General features: G+C 39.5%; 1 protein-coding gene across 1 annotated transcript in view; it reads right to left on the reverse strand.

Annotated features, from left to right (window-relative positions):
• Nucleotides 1-15,248, reverse strand: part of LOC107712326 (dystonin-like) — a 120,240-nt gene that overhangs the window by 85,919 nt on the left and 19,073 nt on the right. The window contains exons 12-31 of the mRNA XM_016517550.1: nt 14,705-14,859; nt 14,183-14,570; nt 13,865-13,993; nt 13,478-13,555; nt 13,229-13,390; nt 12,850-12,954; nt 11,664-11,759; nt 11,459-11,584; nt 10,724-10,876; nt 10,486-10,640; nt 10,204-10,330; nt 9,928-10,111; nt 8,665-8,822; nt 8,285-8,463; nt 7,777-7,915; nt 7,491-7,684; nt 7,216-7,378; nt 7,048-7,131; nt 5,673-5,780; nt 5,492-5,590 (exon numbers count right to left, since the gene is read on the reverse strand). Coding sequence (XP_016373036.1) covers nt 5,492-5,590; nt 5,673-5,780; nt 7,048-7,131; nt 7,216-7,378; nt 7,491-7,684; nt 7,777-7,915; nt 8,285-8,463; nt 8,665-8,822; nt 9,928-10,111; nt 10,204-10,330; nt 10,486-10,640; nt 10,724-10,876; nt 11,459-11,584; nt 11,664-11,759; nt 12,850-12,954; nt 13,229-13,390; nt 13,478-13,555; nt 13,865-13,993; nt 14,183-14,570; nt 14,705-14,859 — 2,982 coding nt within the window. The remainder of the gene's footprint in view (nt 1-5,491; nt 5,591-5,672; nt 5,781-7,047; nt 7,132-7,215; nt 7,379-7,490; nt 7,685-7,776; nt 7,916-8,284; nt 8,464-8,664; nt 8,823-9,927; nt 10,112-10,203; nt 10,331-10,485; nt 10,641-10,723; nt 10,877-11,458; nt 11,585-11,663; nt 11,760-12,849; nt 12,955-13,228; nt 13,391-13,477; nt 13,556-13,864; nt 13,994-14,182; nt 14,571-14,704; nt 14,860-15,248) is intronic.

A 15,248-nucleotide genomic window follows, 5' to 3' on the forward strand; every position in this document is an offset into this window, starting at 1 on the left:
ATTATAATGTTTTTGTTAGCCTATCCAGTTGAAGTCACTAGATGCGGCGCTGCTACGTTGTTCATTCAAAATATTGCAGAAAAAAAGAACAATCAATGCGGGGAAGATGTTGTTTACGTAAAAACCGAAACCAAGCCGTTCACACAAAATGCATATTTATCGCATTTTCTAGAGGGACATCTATCACCGTTGCACTCGCGTCTCGCACAAGAGAGACGCATGTTTAGAAATCTATGTAAAATTAATGTAAGTTCAACTTTTAAAAAACATGTCTCAAGACTTTATTGCTTGGTTTTCCCCATCCCACTGCATCTCAAGTTTTTAAATGAAGAAAGTACTCTTTTTGATTTGTTTTCGGTCCTTTGTATTAAACTATACATACATGCATGATGCTGTTTTGTTTCTAGTTGCTTAAGTAACTTTATTTATTATATATGGTTTATAAACCATATATAATGAAATATTTTAAACATTATGCACTTTTTTCAAAGACAGTCGTGTTATTTTATTATTATTATTATTATGCTTTGAAGAAATGTGCATAATATTTTGCTCGATGCGCCCTCTTGTGGCCTCAGGAGAGAAGCCAAAAGCTTTTTTTCCGCCTAACTGAAATTATTATGAAATTATAATATAAATTCGAATATAATTTGAATATTGATAATGTTTAAGTAAAAAATTCTAATTTAGTTTTTCAGCCATTTTGACAGCCCTAATGAGCTATGATTGGTCAAATCGCTCGCCTCCAGCAGAAACGGACTTCTCTAGAACTTTTGCAGAACATTAATGGTAAACAGACCAAAGTACAAAAGTGAGGCAAGCAACCCTATCTATTTTTTTGCTTTGTCCAGTGTTGCCGTTACCTAACAAGTGTAAACAGCTGCCGCCTTGATGACGCAAGCGTGCCATGGTTCTGACCCACAAAAAACAGGTGTGCATAGAATAGAGGGGGACTAACTGAACTCTGGTTCGGACCAAGCAACGGAACCAAGTGTGAGAGCACGCTTAATTATAGCTGTCTCTGCACATTGTTAAAACACATCAGGAAATTACAGTTTTACAAAATTGCGAATACACTTGAAGTCGTACCTCAGAGCTCATTTTCATTTTCTTGAGTTCCTCCCCCATGTTCCTTTTCGCTTCTTCATATGACACAACAATTTTCTGAGTCAGCTGAAGTTCAGTCTTTAGCTTTGCCAGCTCTTCATCTTTAGCACACTGATGACTGGCATGTCCGAGTGCCTCCAATTCTTTTAGATGCTTCTTCTCAGAATTGACTGCTACCTCAAGCTTCAGATTCTTCTCCTGTAGAGACTTCATTTCACTGATGTATGAAACAATCTGTTCCTTTAGAGATCTTGCTTCCCTTTCTGAGATGCCCAATTTCTGCTCAGTCTCTGTCAACATTTGCTTAAACCTTGATATGTCGTTTGAGCTGTCTTTGTGAATATTGTCAAGTTGAAAAATACTGGATTTCACTCTGATTTTTTCCGTTTCTAACTCAGAAATCTTTGATTTTGCTTTGAGAAGTTCAAGGTCAAGTATTCCCCTCTGCCTGTCAGATTCATCCAACTGCATGCGTACGTTGCAGAGGTGTTCTTCAGCCTCTTGCTTTGCTTTTGTTGCATTAGAAGTTAATGTTTTCAGCTTCTCCACTTCTTGAGATAGGTGCTTGTTGTCTCTCTCAGCACTTTCCGCAGTATGCGAGTGCTCCTTTAATTTCCTCTCATGCTCCAACTTTAAGCGTGATTCCTGCAGCGAAAGCTTTTGCACCATTTCAGCCTGCATTAGCTGCAGTTGAGTCTCATAGCCTTTCTTTTGTAAGTCGAGTTTGCCTTTGAGATCGTTAAGCATCTTTTTACAGTTGTCCAATTGTTCAGCAAGCTTCTGTGATCTCAACTCAGCAGCTGCTGTTTGATTTTGCTTCTGTTTAAGCTCTTCCTGGATTTGTCTCAACTTCTGCTTCAGCTCTGACGTCTGCAGAGTTAAACTTGTGATTCTGTCTTCTGCAGCATTCCTATCCTTCTGAAAAGTGACTAGTTCTTGTTTTAAATTCAGTACAGATTTATCTGCGCTTGAGCTCATTTCTCGCATAACAGAGCTTTTCCTTTGGAGTTCTGCCTCCAGCTCTTTGAGTTTGGACTGACTTAACCTGTTTTCTTCAGTCACTCGCTGTAGCTCATCTTTTGTTCTTTTTAGAGTGGAACTAATATCATCAAATTCACATTTTAAAACCTGTAACTTCTGGTCAGCTGTTTGCTTATCCCTCTGTAGGGATGAAATGTCCTGTTTCAGGCTTACTGTGGCCTTCTCTGAACTTCCACTGATCCTACTAATTGTCTGCTTACATTTCAAAAGCTCATTTTCAAGTTCTCGAACTTTTGACAAGCTCTTTTTACCTTCAGATGACTCCCTTTGAGATTCTCCTATGGCTTTTTTTAAAGCCATGTTCAGGTTATTTATCTCGACTTTATGTTCCTGAACCTTCTGATTAGCCAGATTCCTCTCAGTGGTTATAGAACTCAGCTCTGCTTTGAGATTTGAAATATCTTTTTCATAGTTGGTGATGGTCAACGTGAGAGACTTGATCTTCTGCTGCAGCTCGGCTGTCTTTTTGGCTTCTTCGTTGTAATCTTTAAGTCTGATTTGAAGCTCATGAGATACCTGTGTTTTGTTCAGAAGTTCCTCTTCAACAATTTTTACCTGAGATTTTGCACTTTCTGCCTGGGATCTGAGTATATTAATTTGCTGTTCCTTACTGTCAATCTCAATGGATGCTCTATCAAGTTGAGCTTTCACATTTTTAATGGACCGTTCAGTCTCCATGTTAATCTTCTTGAGTTCTTCTACTTTCTTGGTAAGCTGGGTCACTTGCAAGGAACATTTCTGAAGCTCTAGTTCAAGGTTTTTGATTTTGAGTTGAGCCTCCTTCTCTGTTCTGGTCTTCAGATTGATTTCGTCTTTGGCTCTCTGCAGTTGCTCCTTCAAAACCTCTGCCTCACCTTTCAGGGTTTTGAAATATCTTTTTCATAGTTGGTGATGGTCAACGTGAGAGACTTGATCTTCTGCTGCAGCTCGGCTGTCTTTTTGGCTTCTTCGTTGTAATCTTTAAGTCTGATTTGAAGCTCATGAGATACCTGTGTTTTGTTCAGAAGTTCCTCTTCAACAATTTTTACCTGAGATTTTGCACTTTCTGCCCCCATGTTCAGGTTATTTATCTCGACTTTATGTTCCTGAACCTTCTGATTAGCTAGATTCCTCTCAGTGGTTATAGAACTCAGCTCTGCTTTGAGATTTGAAATATCTTTTTCATAGTTGGTGATGGTCAACGTGAGAGACTTGATCTTCTGCTGCAGCTCGGCTGTCTTTTTGGCTTCTTCGTTGTAATCTTTAAGTCTGATTTGAAGCTCATGAGATACCTGTGTTTTGTTCAGAAGTTCCTCTTCAACAATTTTTACCTGAGATTTTGCACTTTCTGCCTGGGATCTGAGTATATTAATTTGCTGTTCCTTACTGTCAATCTCAATGGATGCTCTATCAAGTTGAGCTTTCACATTTTTAATGGACCGTTCAGTCTCCATGTTAATCTTCTTGAGTTCTTCTACTTTCTTGGTAAGCTGGGTCACTTGCAAGGAACATTTCTGAAGCTCTAGTTCAAGGTTTTTGATTTTGAGTTGAGCCTCCTTCTCTGTTCTGGTCTTCAGATTGATTTCGTCTTTGGCTCTCTGCAGTTGCTCCTTCAAAACCTCTGCCTCACCTTTCAGGGTTTTAATCTTTTGGTCAGCATGTGATTTGGCCTGCTGGATTGACTCAATACTTACCTTAAGATGACGGGTATCACTTTCCAATAATTGATTTTTTCTGTTAAGTTCATTCACCTTGAATGTCATCTGCTCTACCTCAGACTGTTTGGAAGACAACTCGTCTTCCAGGCACCTCAACTTATGAGTGCTCTCCTGTTCCAAAGAGGTCCACTGTAGAAGTTTTCCTTGATTGACTTTGAGCTGGTCTTTTAGGCCATCGACCTCTGTCTTCTGGAACAGCACTCTTTGCTCCAGAGCAGATTTGTCTCTTTGGAGAGACTTGATTTGTTCTTGATACACATAGACAGACTTCTTTAGTTCAGAAGTTTCTTGTCTCAACTCCTCTGATTTCTGTCTCATGTTGGACCTATCTGCATCCATTTCCACTTGTAGCTTCAAAAGCCTGTTGTTTGCTTCATCCAAGAGTTCTTTGGAACGTTGAACTTTCTCCTCAGCCACAGTTTTGTGGACAATAATTGAGTTCAATTCGGATTTCAAGGACTTGATTTCAGTCTCAGCTCGCTTCTTTCCCATAATGAGCTCCTCCATTTTGCGCTGTAGGACTTCTGCCTCAGATTCAGAATGGATTATTGAAGAACTGGTTTTAAAAGATGCCAGTTGTGCACCTTCTTTGGAGAAACCCAACCTGGATTCACTTGGCATCATCCTGACTTCTGACTGGTGGGCCAGATCCATTTCCATGATTCTCACTTGGCTAAGAAGCTCTGCCTCGGCGTCTTCCTTAGCCCTAAGTTCTCGCTCTAACGTGCGACTATGCTCCTCCAGGCCCTGTACATCACTGTCCTTGCGACGTAAATGATCTTCCAGCTTCTTACGGGCTAATGTGCTCTCCTCTATGCTTTTTTTAAGGTTGCGGAGGCTCTCTTCCAGCGAGGTCTGTTTGGCCTCTGACTGCTGAACCTGTTGTCGAGCACGATTCAACTCTTGCTCCATGGAACACTTGCTTTTGATCACACCTTCTAGTTCAACACGGTATTTCTGAGCCTCATACTCAGCTTTTGACTTATGTAAGGTTAAGTCCTCGATTGACTTTTTCTGCATCTCAAGGTCTGCCCCCAGGATGTCCAGCTGCTGTTGCCTGTTAGACAGCGAAGCCTCGAGGTCCAGTACCTGACGCCTAAGCCTGGCGATCTCCTCTTCACTTGCAGATTTCTGCAGCTCTATGCTCTCAGTCCAGCTCAAGTACTCTGCATTTTCCAATGACTTCCTCCTCTGAAATGAAAGACACAGTCATCTTCCAGTCAACCACCTGGAGGAGAAAAGGCGGTTCTTGCCCACTTACCAATAAAAGCTTGAAAAAATACCACCACCACCACCACGTATTGGCATGTACTCTTCAGCATGTTTCCAGGACATGCTTTCCCAAGATACAAGGTCACCAGCAGTGATACAAAATACAGCCATATGTGCTATTTTGTATCAAAATAAATGTCCAAGCACTGAGGAACATTTTGTATTGCAGGAATCACCAGCAAAGTTTAATAAACATGTGTTTGTGTATGTTGTTAGTATGTATGTCGTTGTTCTGATGTGTCACTGGTGAATGAAAAATGGCTGGAAGCACAGTCTTGCTAAATAGTATGCAATAACAGCATTTCACCTACTATACGAATGCTAATTAACACTACTGGATGAAGCGTTAAGGAATAAGTCAACAAATGTCCTACCTCATCCTCTTCCGCCCTCTTCAGTGTTTCACCGGCAAACTTAACATACTGCGTCATCAGAGTAACCAGGGCTGTGTAACGTGTTCGAAGGTCCATAAACTGAAGAGGGAAACAAACAAAAAATGCTCACAAATACTCAAATGAATGCCAAAATGACAAAAATCCCTGTTTCCTCTCGTACCTCTTGCTGGATGACGTCAGAGGAACTCTGCATCTTCCTTCTCTTCACTGGAGACTTATGCTGAGAGTCAACCATGGCTCTGTAAGTCATCAACTGCAGTTCATAGTCCTTAAAGATGAGGAACAAATATTATTCAGTTAAATAACTTTATTTTACCATATACTTAATTGCCATTTTACTATTTTAGTATCTATTTTATTGTTTTCTTTGGGGATGAAGTCTTACTAATGGGCAAAGTACAATAATGGTACTATGGGACAGTATGGTACTGAATGATTACAATATTCTAGTGGTGTCAAAATTAGCGCGTTGACGCAGGTGATTCATTTTTTTCAGTTAACCGCTTTAAAATTAGTTGGCCACCCCACTCACAACTGCTGCTTGTCACTTTTTCTCTTAACAAGAAGTGCATTTATTCAGTCGCAGAACGACTGAGAACAGGAGACGTTTCAGATGCCCGCTCCACTTCACTTCAGCGCCAGGCTCGAGTCAAGCGCCTCTTCAATTGCACGCACAAAGGTGCCGGCGCGCGCTGTAGCCTGTATCCTTTCATATCAAAGCGCGAAATAAACAAAACTGTCCTGGAGCAGCCCAGCACTGTCTCCCTCATCTAACACACCCGATTCAACTCGTCAGCTCTTTAGTAGACCCTTTAAGACCTGAAGTGGGTCAGAAAAGGTAAAAATATTTGAGAGAAAATATGATGCGTGTCAGATCCGCGTCACGTTCAGCAGCGGCAGCTCTTAAAGAAATAACAGCCAAAACAACCTAATAACCAGCTGCTGTGATGTATATTAATCAAAGGATAAAGAAAAAAAAAAGATTTTTAAAAAGTTTTAATGATTCAACTATATTTAATTTAGAATTTAGTGTTTGATAACTTCAATTTCTGTATATTTCTGCTGAAGGGCACAGGTAAATATGACATTTATTATAATGGGTTTATGTGAAGATTGTTTAAAGTTCATTTTTTTTTTGACATACGTATTTGTTTAAAAATAATGTTTACAAATAAAACATTAAAAAGAAATTAGTTGTAAGCTATAAAAAACATTATAAAGCTGATATATAATTCTATCACACTAAAATAGTCATAAAAAAAGATGCCATTAAACAAATATTTAAAAAATATACTGTTTTATGTTGTTTGTTCATTAATTTGAAGATTGAATGTGAAATTATTGCAATATAAAAGTACATTTAAAAACGTTAATGTTAGGTGGGATTAATCGCGATTCATTTCCGAAAAATGTGTGATTAATTAGTTATTTTTTTTAATCAATTGACAGCACTACAATATTCACATACCTCAGTCTACCATGGTGCCTTATATTTTGTTATGTCAGAATATTTCAAAGCAATAATTTAGTCTTACTTTCACTCCAACTGCATACTGCTCTGAATACTTCTGGCACTCCTCAATTTTGCTTTGTTTTTGTTCAATTTCTGTGACCAAAACCTAGAAATAATGGCAATGTTAGGATTTGGTGCAAATAAATGATATGAATAAATACGATTTAACTTAGGTTTTTTTTTTTCATACTTTCTGCTGGTTAAGGAACTCAGCCAATGCCTTGCTATCCTCGGGTTGATTCTCTTGGGCCTTGAGCTGCTTGGCTTCCATTTCTTCGCTCCATTCATCCAGGCTGTTATACGTGTCTTTGTAGTACTTAAGTGACTTGCTGATGCCTTCCAGGTCTCGGAGCCTAAACACCATGAAAAATCAATATATCACACATTATGAAGGTAAATAAATGAGAAACGCACTTATCGCTGCAGCACAGCATTAGCTAGGGGCGAAAGAATCAACTTAATGACCTGTTTTCAATCTGAGAGTGGATGTTTTGCCATCGTTCTTTGAGCTGGTCGGCCTTCTCCTTGTGCCAATCCAAATCAAAGTCTCTCTCGTTGTGCGTTTTGAACATTCGCTCACTGACCACTCGTGCCTTCTGCAGCTCGTCCTCCAAGTCATGGAATACCTCACGTCTTTCATCGATTTCAGACCTCCATTGCTAAAAATTACCATCAGTGTTAAGTCAAAGATGTTTAATGGCTGAACCATCATCGAGACAACATTTTCAAAGTTACAATGAGATTTTATTACCTTAAGAGTGCTCATGACGCCATCGATAGATTTGATATTAGCATTGATTGTATCCTCCTCGCACAACTTAGCTTCATAAAGTTTGACCAGAGCTTCGGCACTCTGACTGTGCTTCACCACCAAACTCACTGTCTTCAGCCTGAGTGAAGATGATTGAGTCAAACAAGTCAGATTATATAGCAATCAGCTGATTAAATATTTTAGTGCAGATCATAACAAGAGATAAAAACTAAATGTAAAGACACATTTACATTAGCCTGGTAGTGGTAATTTGAAGTGTTTAACAATGGGAACATTTTACAAGGACAACAGAGAGCAGACACAAGATGATGTGTAGAAGAGGGGAGAATAGGACTGGGAAGTGTCATTCACAGTTCAATTCACAATGCTTACATGAGCACCTCAGCACATCTACTAACCACTAGGTCATGTCTCCAACTGTTTATTTAATAACACCCTTCTTAACTCTTTCAAAAACCTCACATTTGAGGAGAAAGTTAATACTCACTTCTCCAGGTAGATGCAGCACATGGAGTAGACCTGGTTCGTGCTCTGAGTGAGGATGTTGAGCTCAGAGGAAAGTGTAGGGACGGATGGAGAGGCAGCTGCTTGCCTGAGGAAAACGTCACACTTCTCTCTCAGGCACTCTAGGTCATCCTTCAACCTATCCAGCTCTACCTTCTTCTTCTGGATGAATGAGAAAGGACCGATTTTGCTTCAGCGTCCAGATTTTACATTGGAAGTGGTGATCCAACTTAGTACCAAAAATTGGTTATCTCACTAAAACGTATTATATTTTATATTTATTTATATATTATTTAACTATTTTTATTTTTAAAAGTATTATGTGAAGATAAAGGAGAACAAAAATGAAGCGGAAGATCAAACCTCCTGTTCGGTGATGCGCAGCACACACTCCTGCAGGTCGTCTCTGTCTAGCGGGGTACGTATTTTCCGAATCAGCTGTTCCTCATGACCCTCCACCCGCATGCGGAAGTTACGCACCTCAGATATGAAGAGGTTGTACACGGACTCCTCATGTTCTTCTGTTGACCACCAGAGGGCAATACATTCAAGATGAGTACATCATTGAGACTCCATGTCCAAACAATAATCTGTAGTTTTTTGTGCATTTGTTTGCCTGTTTCTGTTTCTTGGAGAAAATATACTGAAAATGTAACTAGTGACAACACAACTAAGCTTATAAATCTTTAACATTGGTGTATGTGCATATAATTGTGATCAGTTTTGTTGACGATTAATCTGGCAGACAATATTTCAGGACTCCGTTATTACATTACAGGTGCCAGACAGTGAACTCGTTTGTTTGAAGAACAAAAACAAAAATATATTTAAAGTGTACATAGTAATTAAATAATGGAATTAGGTGCGTTGCAAATGATCAATAGTTAAACTTCCAGATTAAATTGAAATGCATTCCCACAAACCCTTGCTCTCTAATTTCTCTAATGTTGAGGAGGAGACCTGTGAATGGATAAAACATCATTCCTTATAGTATAAACTTTCTACTTAATAAGCTTAGGAGAACACGTGTTTCTTAAGCATGTGTGCTATACTGTATGTCTGGTGGCACCAGTAACTGCTAATTTGAATATAGTTAAACAATTCTCTGTTGCCTGATATGGCCATTGTCAGTGCTGGGGAAAGTTACATCTAAAAGTAATGCATTGCAATATTGCGTTGCTCCATAAAAAGTAACTAACTGCGTTACTGAATTACGCAACGTAATGCATTACGTTACTTTTGTGTTACATCTTGTCACCAGAGCTGGGCTTGCTTATTTGTTCTTTAATAACAAAAAAAAAATAACAAAGTTATATTTTTGGCAACTGTAAAGGCCCTTTCACACCAAACATGAAATGAATAAGCCTCAGGCTGCAGGAAGTGCCTCTGCCTCTGCACCTCACTCCTTATTTCTCTCAACAAGGGGTCAGGAGAGGTCTCAGCGAATAAATGGGAAAACAAAGTAACTTGCATTTGAAAAAGTAACTCAGATATTTTGTAGTAAATTCAAAAGTAATCCGATACTTAATCCAAAAAGTAATCTGAATGCGTTACCCCCACCACTGGCTACTGTCATAGCTGTCCATTGTTGTATCTGGGGACGTGTGTGTGTGTACAGTAACTTGCCTCTCTCTGCAGATTTGAGGAGTTCCTCATAGTACTCCTTACACGCCAGAACCTCCTTTTCCAGCTGGGCACAATCAGCCACCGTGAAAACCTCCGATTCATCGCTGTCCCTCAGGAAGTCCTCAAAGTGGGACTGCAGGCTGCTCAGCACCTGCTCGTGATCACCTGGCAATAGGGTCTTGATCTAGGGAGGGAAATTAACATTATACTACTGTATCAGCTCCCAAGGTTTTAAAACAACTTTCGTCTCAGGGGCCGCAAAACGAAGATTTGTACCGAGGCAACAGTGCTTTTGCGGATGGCGTGGATGTCAGTCATCAGATAGTGCCAGGACACGACGCTCTTCATGTTAATGTGAGAGTGATGCCACAGAGCCAGAGCATTCTGATACAGCTGCTCGATCCTGGTGGAGTGAGAGAAAAAGATAAAGAAGCATAGTATTATATCATTTAAACCTTTGGTCTCTGCCTTTTAATTTTTTCTTTTTTAATAATCTGTTACACTCAGATGTACAGAAGAAGAAAAAAACATTAAAATTAATTCCCAGATTGTCCTCACCTGCTTGCCATTTCAGTGGCCTCCCTGTTGGGTGGTGGTACACTAAAGCAGACTGAAGGCACCATGGCCTCATTTCCAGATGGACTGATCACTTTCCACTTTGCCCTGTGAGAATTGCTCACTAGAACACACTCATCTTCTTTGCTAATGGTGATCTGAAGAGAGAGGGGTCACAGAATTCATCATGGCAAACGCTGCTGTAAATATGCAGGCCGCAGTTCCAGTATGGTGAACGTACCTCTATCTGGCGGTAGTCACAGATGGATTTGACGGGTATGGAGGTCCTGATGGGATTCTCTGGGTTGCGGGCTTTGAGCTGAACAACGGACTTTGCCCGTCCCACTAATCCACCCACCGTGCTGCTGTATTTCAGGAGCTGTTCTTTCTCATCCTGTGAAGAAACATCAGTCATGCATATTCATCTACACTTCAAAAAATACTCATGGATGAATTACATTTTGATTACTTAATTCTTTAAGTCCCCCAATACTCCAACCCCAAATGTGACCCTGGACCACAAAACCAGTCATAAGGGTCCATTTTTCGAAATTGAGATTTATACATCATCTGAAAGCTGAATAAATAATCTTTCCATTGATGTATGGTTTTGTTAGGATAGGACAATATTTGGTCGAGATACAACTATTTGAAAATCTGGAATCTGAGGGTGCAAAAAATCTAAATACTGAGAAAATAGAGAAAGTTGTTCAAATGAAGTTCTTAGCAATGCATATTACTAATCAAAAATTAAGTTTTAATATATTTACAGTAGGAAATTTACAAAATATCTTCATGGAACATAATCTTTACTTAATATCATAATGATTTTTGGCATAAACGAAAAATCAATCATTTTGACCCATACAATGTATTTTTGGCTATTGCTACAAATATACGCCAGCGACTTAAGGCTGGTTTTGTGCTCCAGGGTCACAAATAATTGCATGACTTGATTGTGCGGATGTGAACTAACCATGGACTCTTGAATTAGATCCTCGAGGCGATGTAAACTGCTGCTTCGGTCGCAGCTGTACTTTCTGTGGATGGCATCTTGGAGGCTCTTAAGGTAATCCAATGACTCTTTGGCATCGCTGAAAAACTGTAAGGAGAGAAACAGCATACCTGTAGGTCTGACATAAACTGTGACAAGTCATGCTGAAAACAACTGTGTCACTCACGTCAAAGTAGACAGCGTTCTCTTTCAGATGTTGCTCCACACAGTGACAGAGCTGCAGTATCCAGCTCCACTGAGTCTGCATGGCTGCTCTGTATGCCTGCGTATTGCACAAATGGAAACATGGAGTTCGAGGGAACATCTATTTTATTTTACTATTTTATTTCAATTCTTTCTTCCTTGGGACAAAAAAAAAAAAGAAGAATTTTAACAAAATGTTCACACTGCACTTTTCCAAGCAATGAACTTCAATGAGGACGTAAATGGTCAAGCTCCAAAAAAGCACCATGAAGATCTCATAAAGTAGTCCATATGATTGATGCTCTATATTCTAATATGGCCCATGATGATAGCAAGTTTAAATGTGACCCTGGACCACAAAACCAGTCTTAAGTCTCTGGGGTATATTTCTAGCAATAGCCAAAAAAACATTGTGTGGGTCAAAATTATCGATTTTTCTTTTATGCCAAAAATCCTTAGGATATTAAGTAAAGATCATGTTCCATGAAGATATTTTGTAAATTTCCTACCGTAAATATATCAAAACTTAATTTTTGATTAGTAATATGCATTGCTAAGAACTTCATTTGGACAACTTTAAAGGTGATTTTTTCAATATTTTGATTCTTTTGCACCTTCAGATTCCAGATTTTCAAATAGTTGTATCTCGGCCAAATATTGCCCTATCCTAACAAACCATACATCAATGGAAACCTTATTTATTCAGCTTTCAGATGATGTATAAATCTCAATTTTGAGAAATTGACCCGTATGACTGGTTTTGTGGTCCAGGGTCACAAATATGCGCAGAACAGAAGGAAAGATTAGTAACAAATGACTTCAGAAGACTTAGAAAGTACTGTACAATATGTTTGCCTAACCCTAACTACTTTCCTAATACTTTTATGGTACTTTTCGGAGCTTGACAGCAACCGCCCCACTCCATTTCACTGTATGGAAAAGAACAAAGTGAATATTCTACTAAAATTCTTTTGAGAAATAAGTCAAACTGGTTTGGAGCAACATGAGTGTAAAAAAGGATGACAGAATGTTTGGCTGCGCGATTCCTTAAATCAGAGTTCCATGACCTTTCATGACGTATTTTCAAGTTCATATGGAAAATGCTGAGTATATTTCTTTTAAATGGTCATTAACAGAGTCTAGTGTAGTGCTGTTATTCCAGGCTGTACCTCGATGGTCAATCTGGCAGGATGGTTCTCCTGAAGGAGGCTCTCTGCCTTCTCCTGTACTGACTTGATCACCTCCTCCTTGTCATCCAGTTCTCTCATGAGATCCTGTGGAAAGATGTGGGCTCATGAAGACACTCCTGGCACAGATATCTAGCTTCCTTTCCAAAAACCTGCACCTTAACATGCAAAGGCAAGTGAAGGCAATGCAAAACGGATGGATTCATAATAATTACTATGGGTGGATTTTCATATTGCTATAATAAAGCCTTAAAGCAAAACAGTATTTATCACAGCTAATCCATCTAATGGCCAACTAGAGCTGAGTCAAGGCCAAAGGAGGCCATACAACATGTGTTTGATGTGGGCTGAAAGGACTTACTGCATGATAATCCCTCTTCCTTGAAATGTTACTGTTCCTCTCACTCCAGTCGAAAGCCACTTCCTCTTCCTCCTTCTCATTGAGCCAGATCAGCTCCTGAGTGGCGCGGGACACAAAATCATACAGGCTGTCCAGGTGTTTCTGCCTCTCACTGGAGCATTTCTGAAAACACAAAAGCACAAGAAACTGAGACGCACAGTTCTTACAGAATGTGGGCTCTAAAAGCAGACCTTCACAAAGTTTCTTTACCAGCAGCCTCCTGTACTGGCTTTCTAACTTATTCAGCTTCTCAGAGTAACTCTGCTTCAGTGGCTGGGTCATCTGAATCTGTGGGAGTCACACGGGTAAGTCAGACGCGTTAGCCTTTATATTTTTAAGACAACTACTTGTTGGAATACATATCATTTAAAGGAATAGTTCATCCAAACTCAATTTAGATTTTTGATTTTTCACTGATTTTCAGCAAATAACAGTTTAAATTTAATTTTTTTCAGAGGATTTCTAAGTTGTGTATGAATAAGACTGTATTTAGCACTCTAAACAGTCTGGGTTTATAATGAGGAGTTTGTAATGATGTTTTTTTTTTATAAAAAATATTTTTAATAAAATATCAAAATATGTAATGATGTATATTACCTCACTCATTTTGGCTTCTTTAATGCTCATCTGGAATTCTTCGATGGCTTTGTGAAAATCTTTATGATTCCCTAAATTTGATTCAACACTCGGTAGATCAGATCCCCATTCTGCTTGATCAAGCTGAACCTTTCAGAGACAAAAAGATCAGGACAAAAGCATCAGATAACCTCGCTCAAAAGGTTTGCATCATCACTCAAATCATCACGCTTTGCATTTTTAATGATTAAAACAGCGTAGAAAACAAGATCGTTTGTCCAAAATGTAAAACATAAATACAGTGTGAAGGACTAAAGGAATCTAAAGTCTTCAACATACCTGCATTTCCTCAACCCAGCTAAGCAGATCCTGCACAAACTTCATATGAACCTCATCCTCGGTCAAGCTGGGATCCAGGAATGAGGATTTGAGCATGGGCTTACCTCCTCCTCCTCTGCCGCTGAGGTAAGTCTGGACCGCGGCAGGCTGCATGCTGGGCGTCATGGCTGGGCTCATCGCAGGGCTGCCGCCCGATGTGACCAGGCCTCCGTGAGTGAGCGCAGGAGACAGTCCGGCACTGAAGTTTGGGGAAAAGTTTGAGTTCAAACTCTGCGTGATGCCAGAGATCATCATCTTGGTCTGTTCTGAGGTCAGTGTGCGTCCTTTGCTGTAGACGGTTGAACACTCTGTCCTCAAAGCCAACAGGTCATCACGGAGCTTAGATACCCTGAGGACCAAAGAGATTTCAGGGTTTAAAACCAGTGAAGGTAAAGCAAGCGTCACTATTTCTATTGCTCATTTTGAGAATGCCTCAACGATTTATTCTCTTTAATAATGAAGTTCAGCGAATGACTTTCTGACCTTTGAACGAGCTGATCAGCCAAGTAGAATTTCCCATCCAGTAAAAGCTGGATATCCAGCACTTGCTGCCTCAATAAGTTCTCACACTCCAGAAGGTAACCAGCGGTCTCTGCTTCATTCTGAAACTGGATTCCTGATTCCAACCGTTTGGCATCCTACAGGATATATTTCTTTTTTATTCACATTTTCAGTCCTAGAAGAAAAAGACTTTTTGCTGCTGTAAAACGTCCAATAGTTATATTTATTTATTTTTTTTAATAATATTTTCTGCTTAAGTATAATATCTAAACATCCTTCATCATATCTATCTATCTATCTATCTTCTATATATATATATATATATGAAGAGTTCATTTGCAAAAACCGATAAACGCCACTTTAAAAAAAATGAGCTGATTGCCGTGCATTATTCTCCACATATAGCATGATCTGAACCCTAAACACGTTTTGTCAAAAAAGCCAGTTTTGTCCACTTTCAAGGCATCACGAGTTCACGTTTTACTGCAGAAGCCGACAAGCGCCCTTGTTGTTTTTGAACAGAAGC

Source organism: Sinocyclocheilus rhinocerous, unplaced genomic scaffold, assembly GCF_001515625.1.
Source record: "Sinocyclocheilus rhinocerous isolate Xijiao unplaced genomic scaffold, SAMN03320098_v1.1 scaffold358, whole genome shotgun sequence".
Classification (NCBI taxonomy): Eukaryota; Metazoa; Chordata; class Actinopteri; order Cypriniformes; family Cyprinidae; genus Sinocyclocheilus; species Sinocyclocheilus rhinocerous.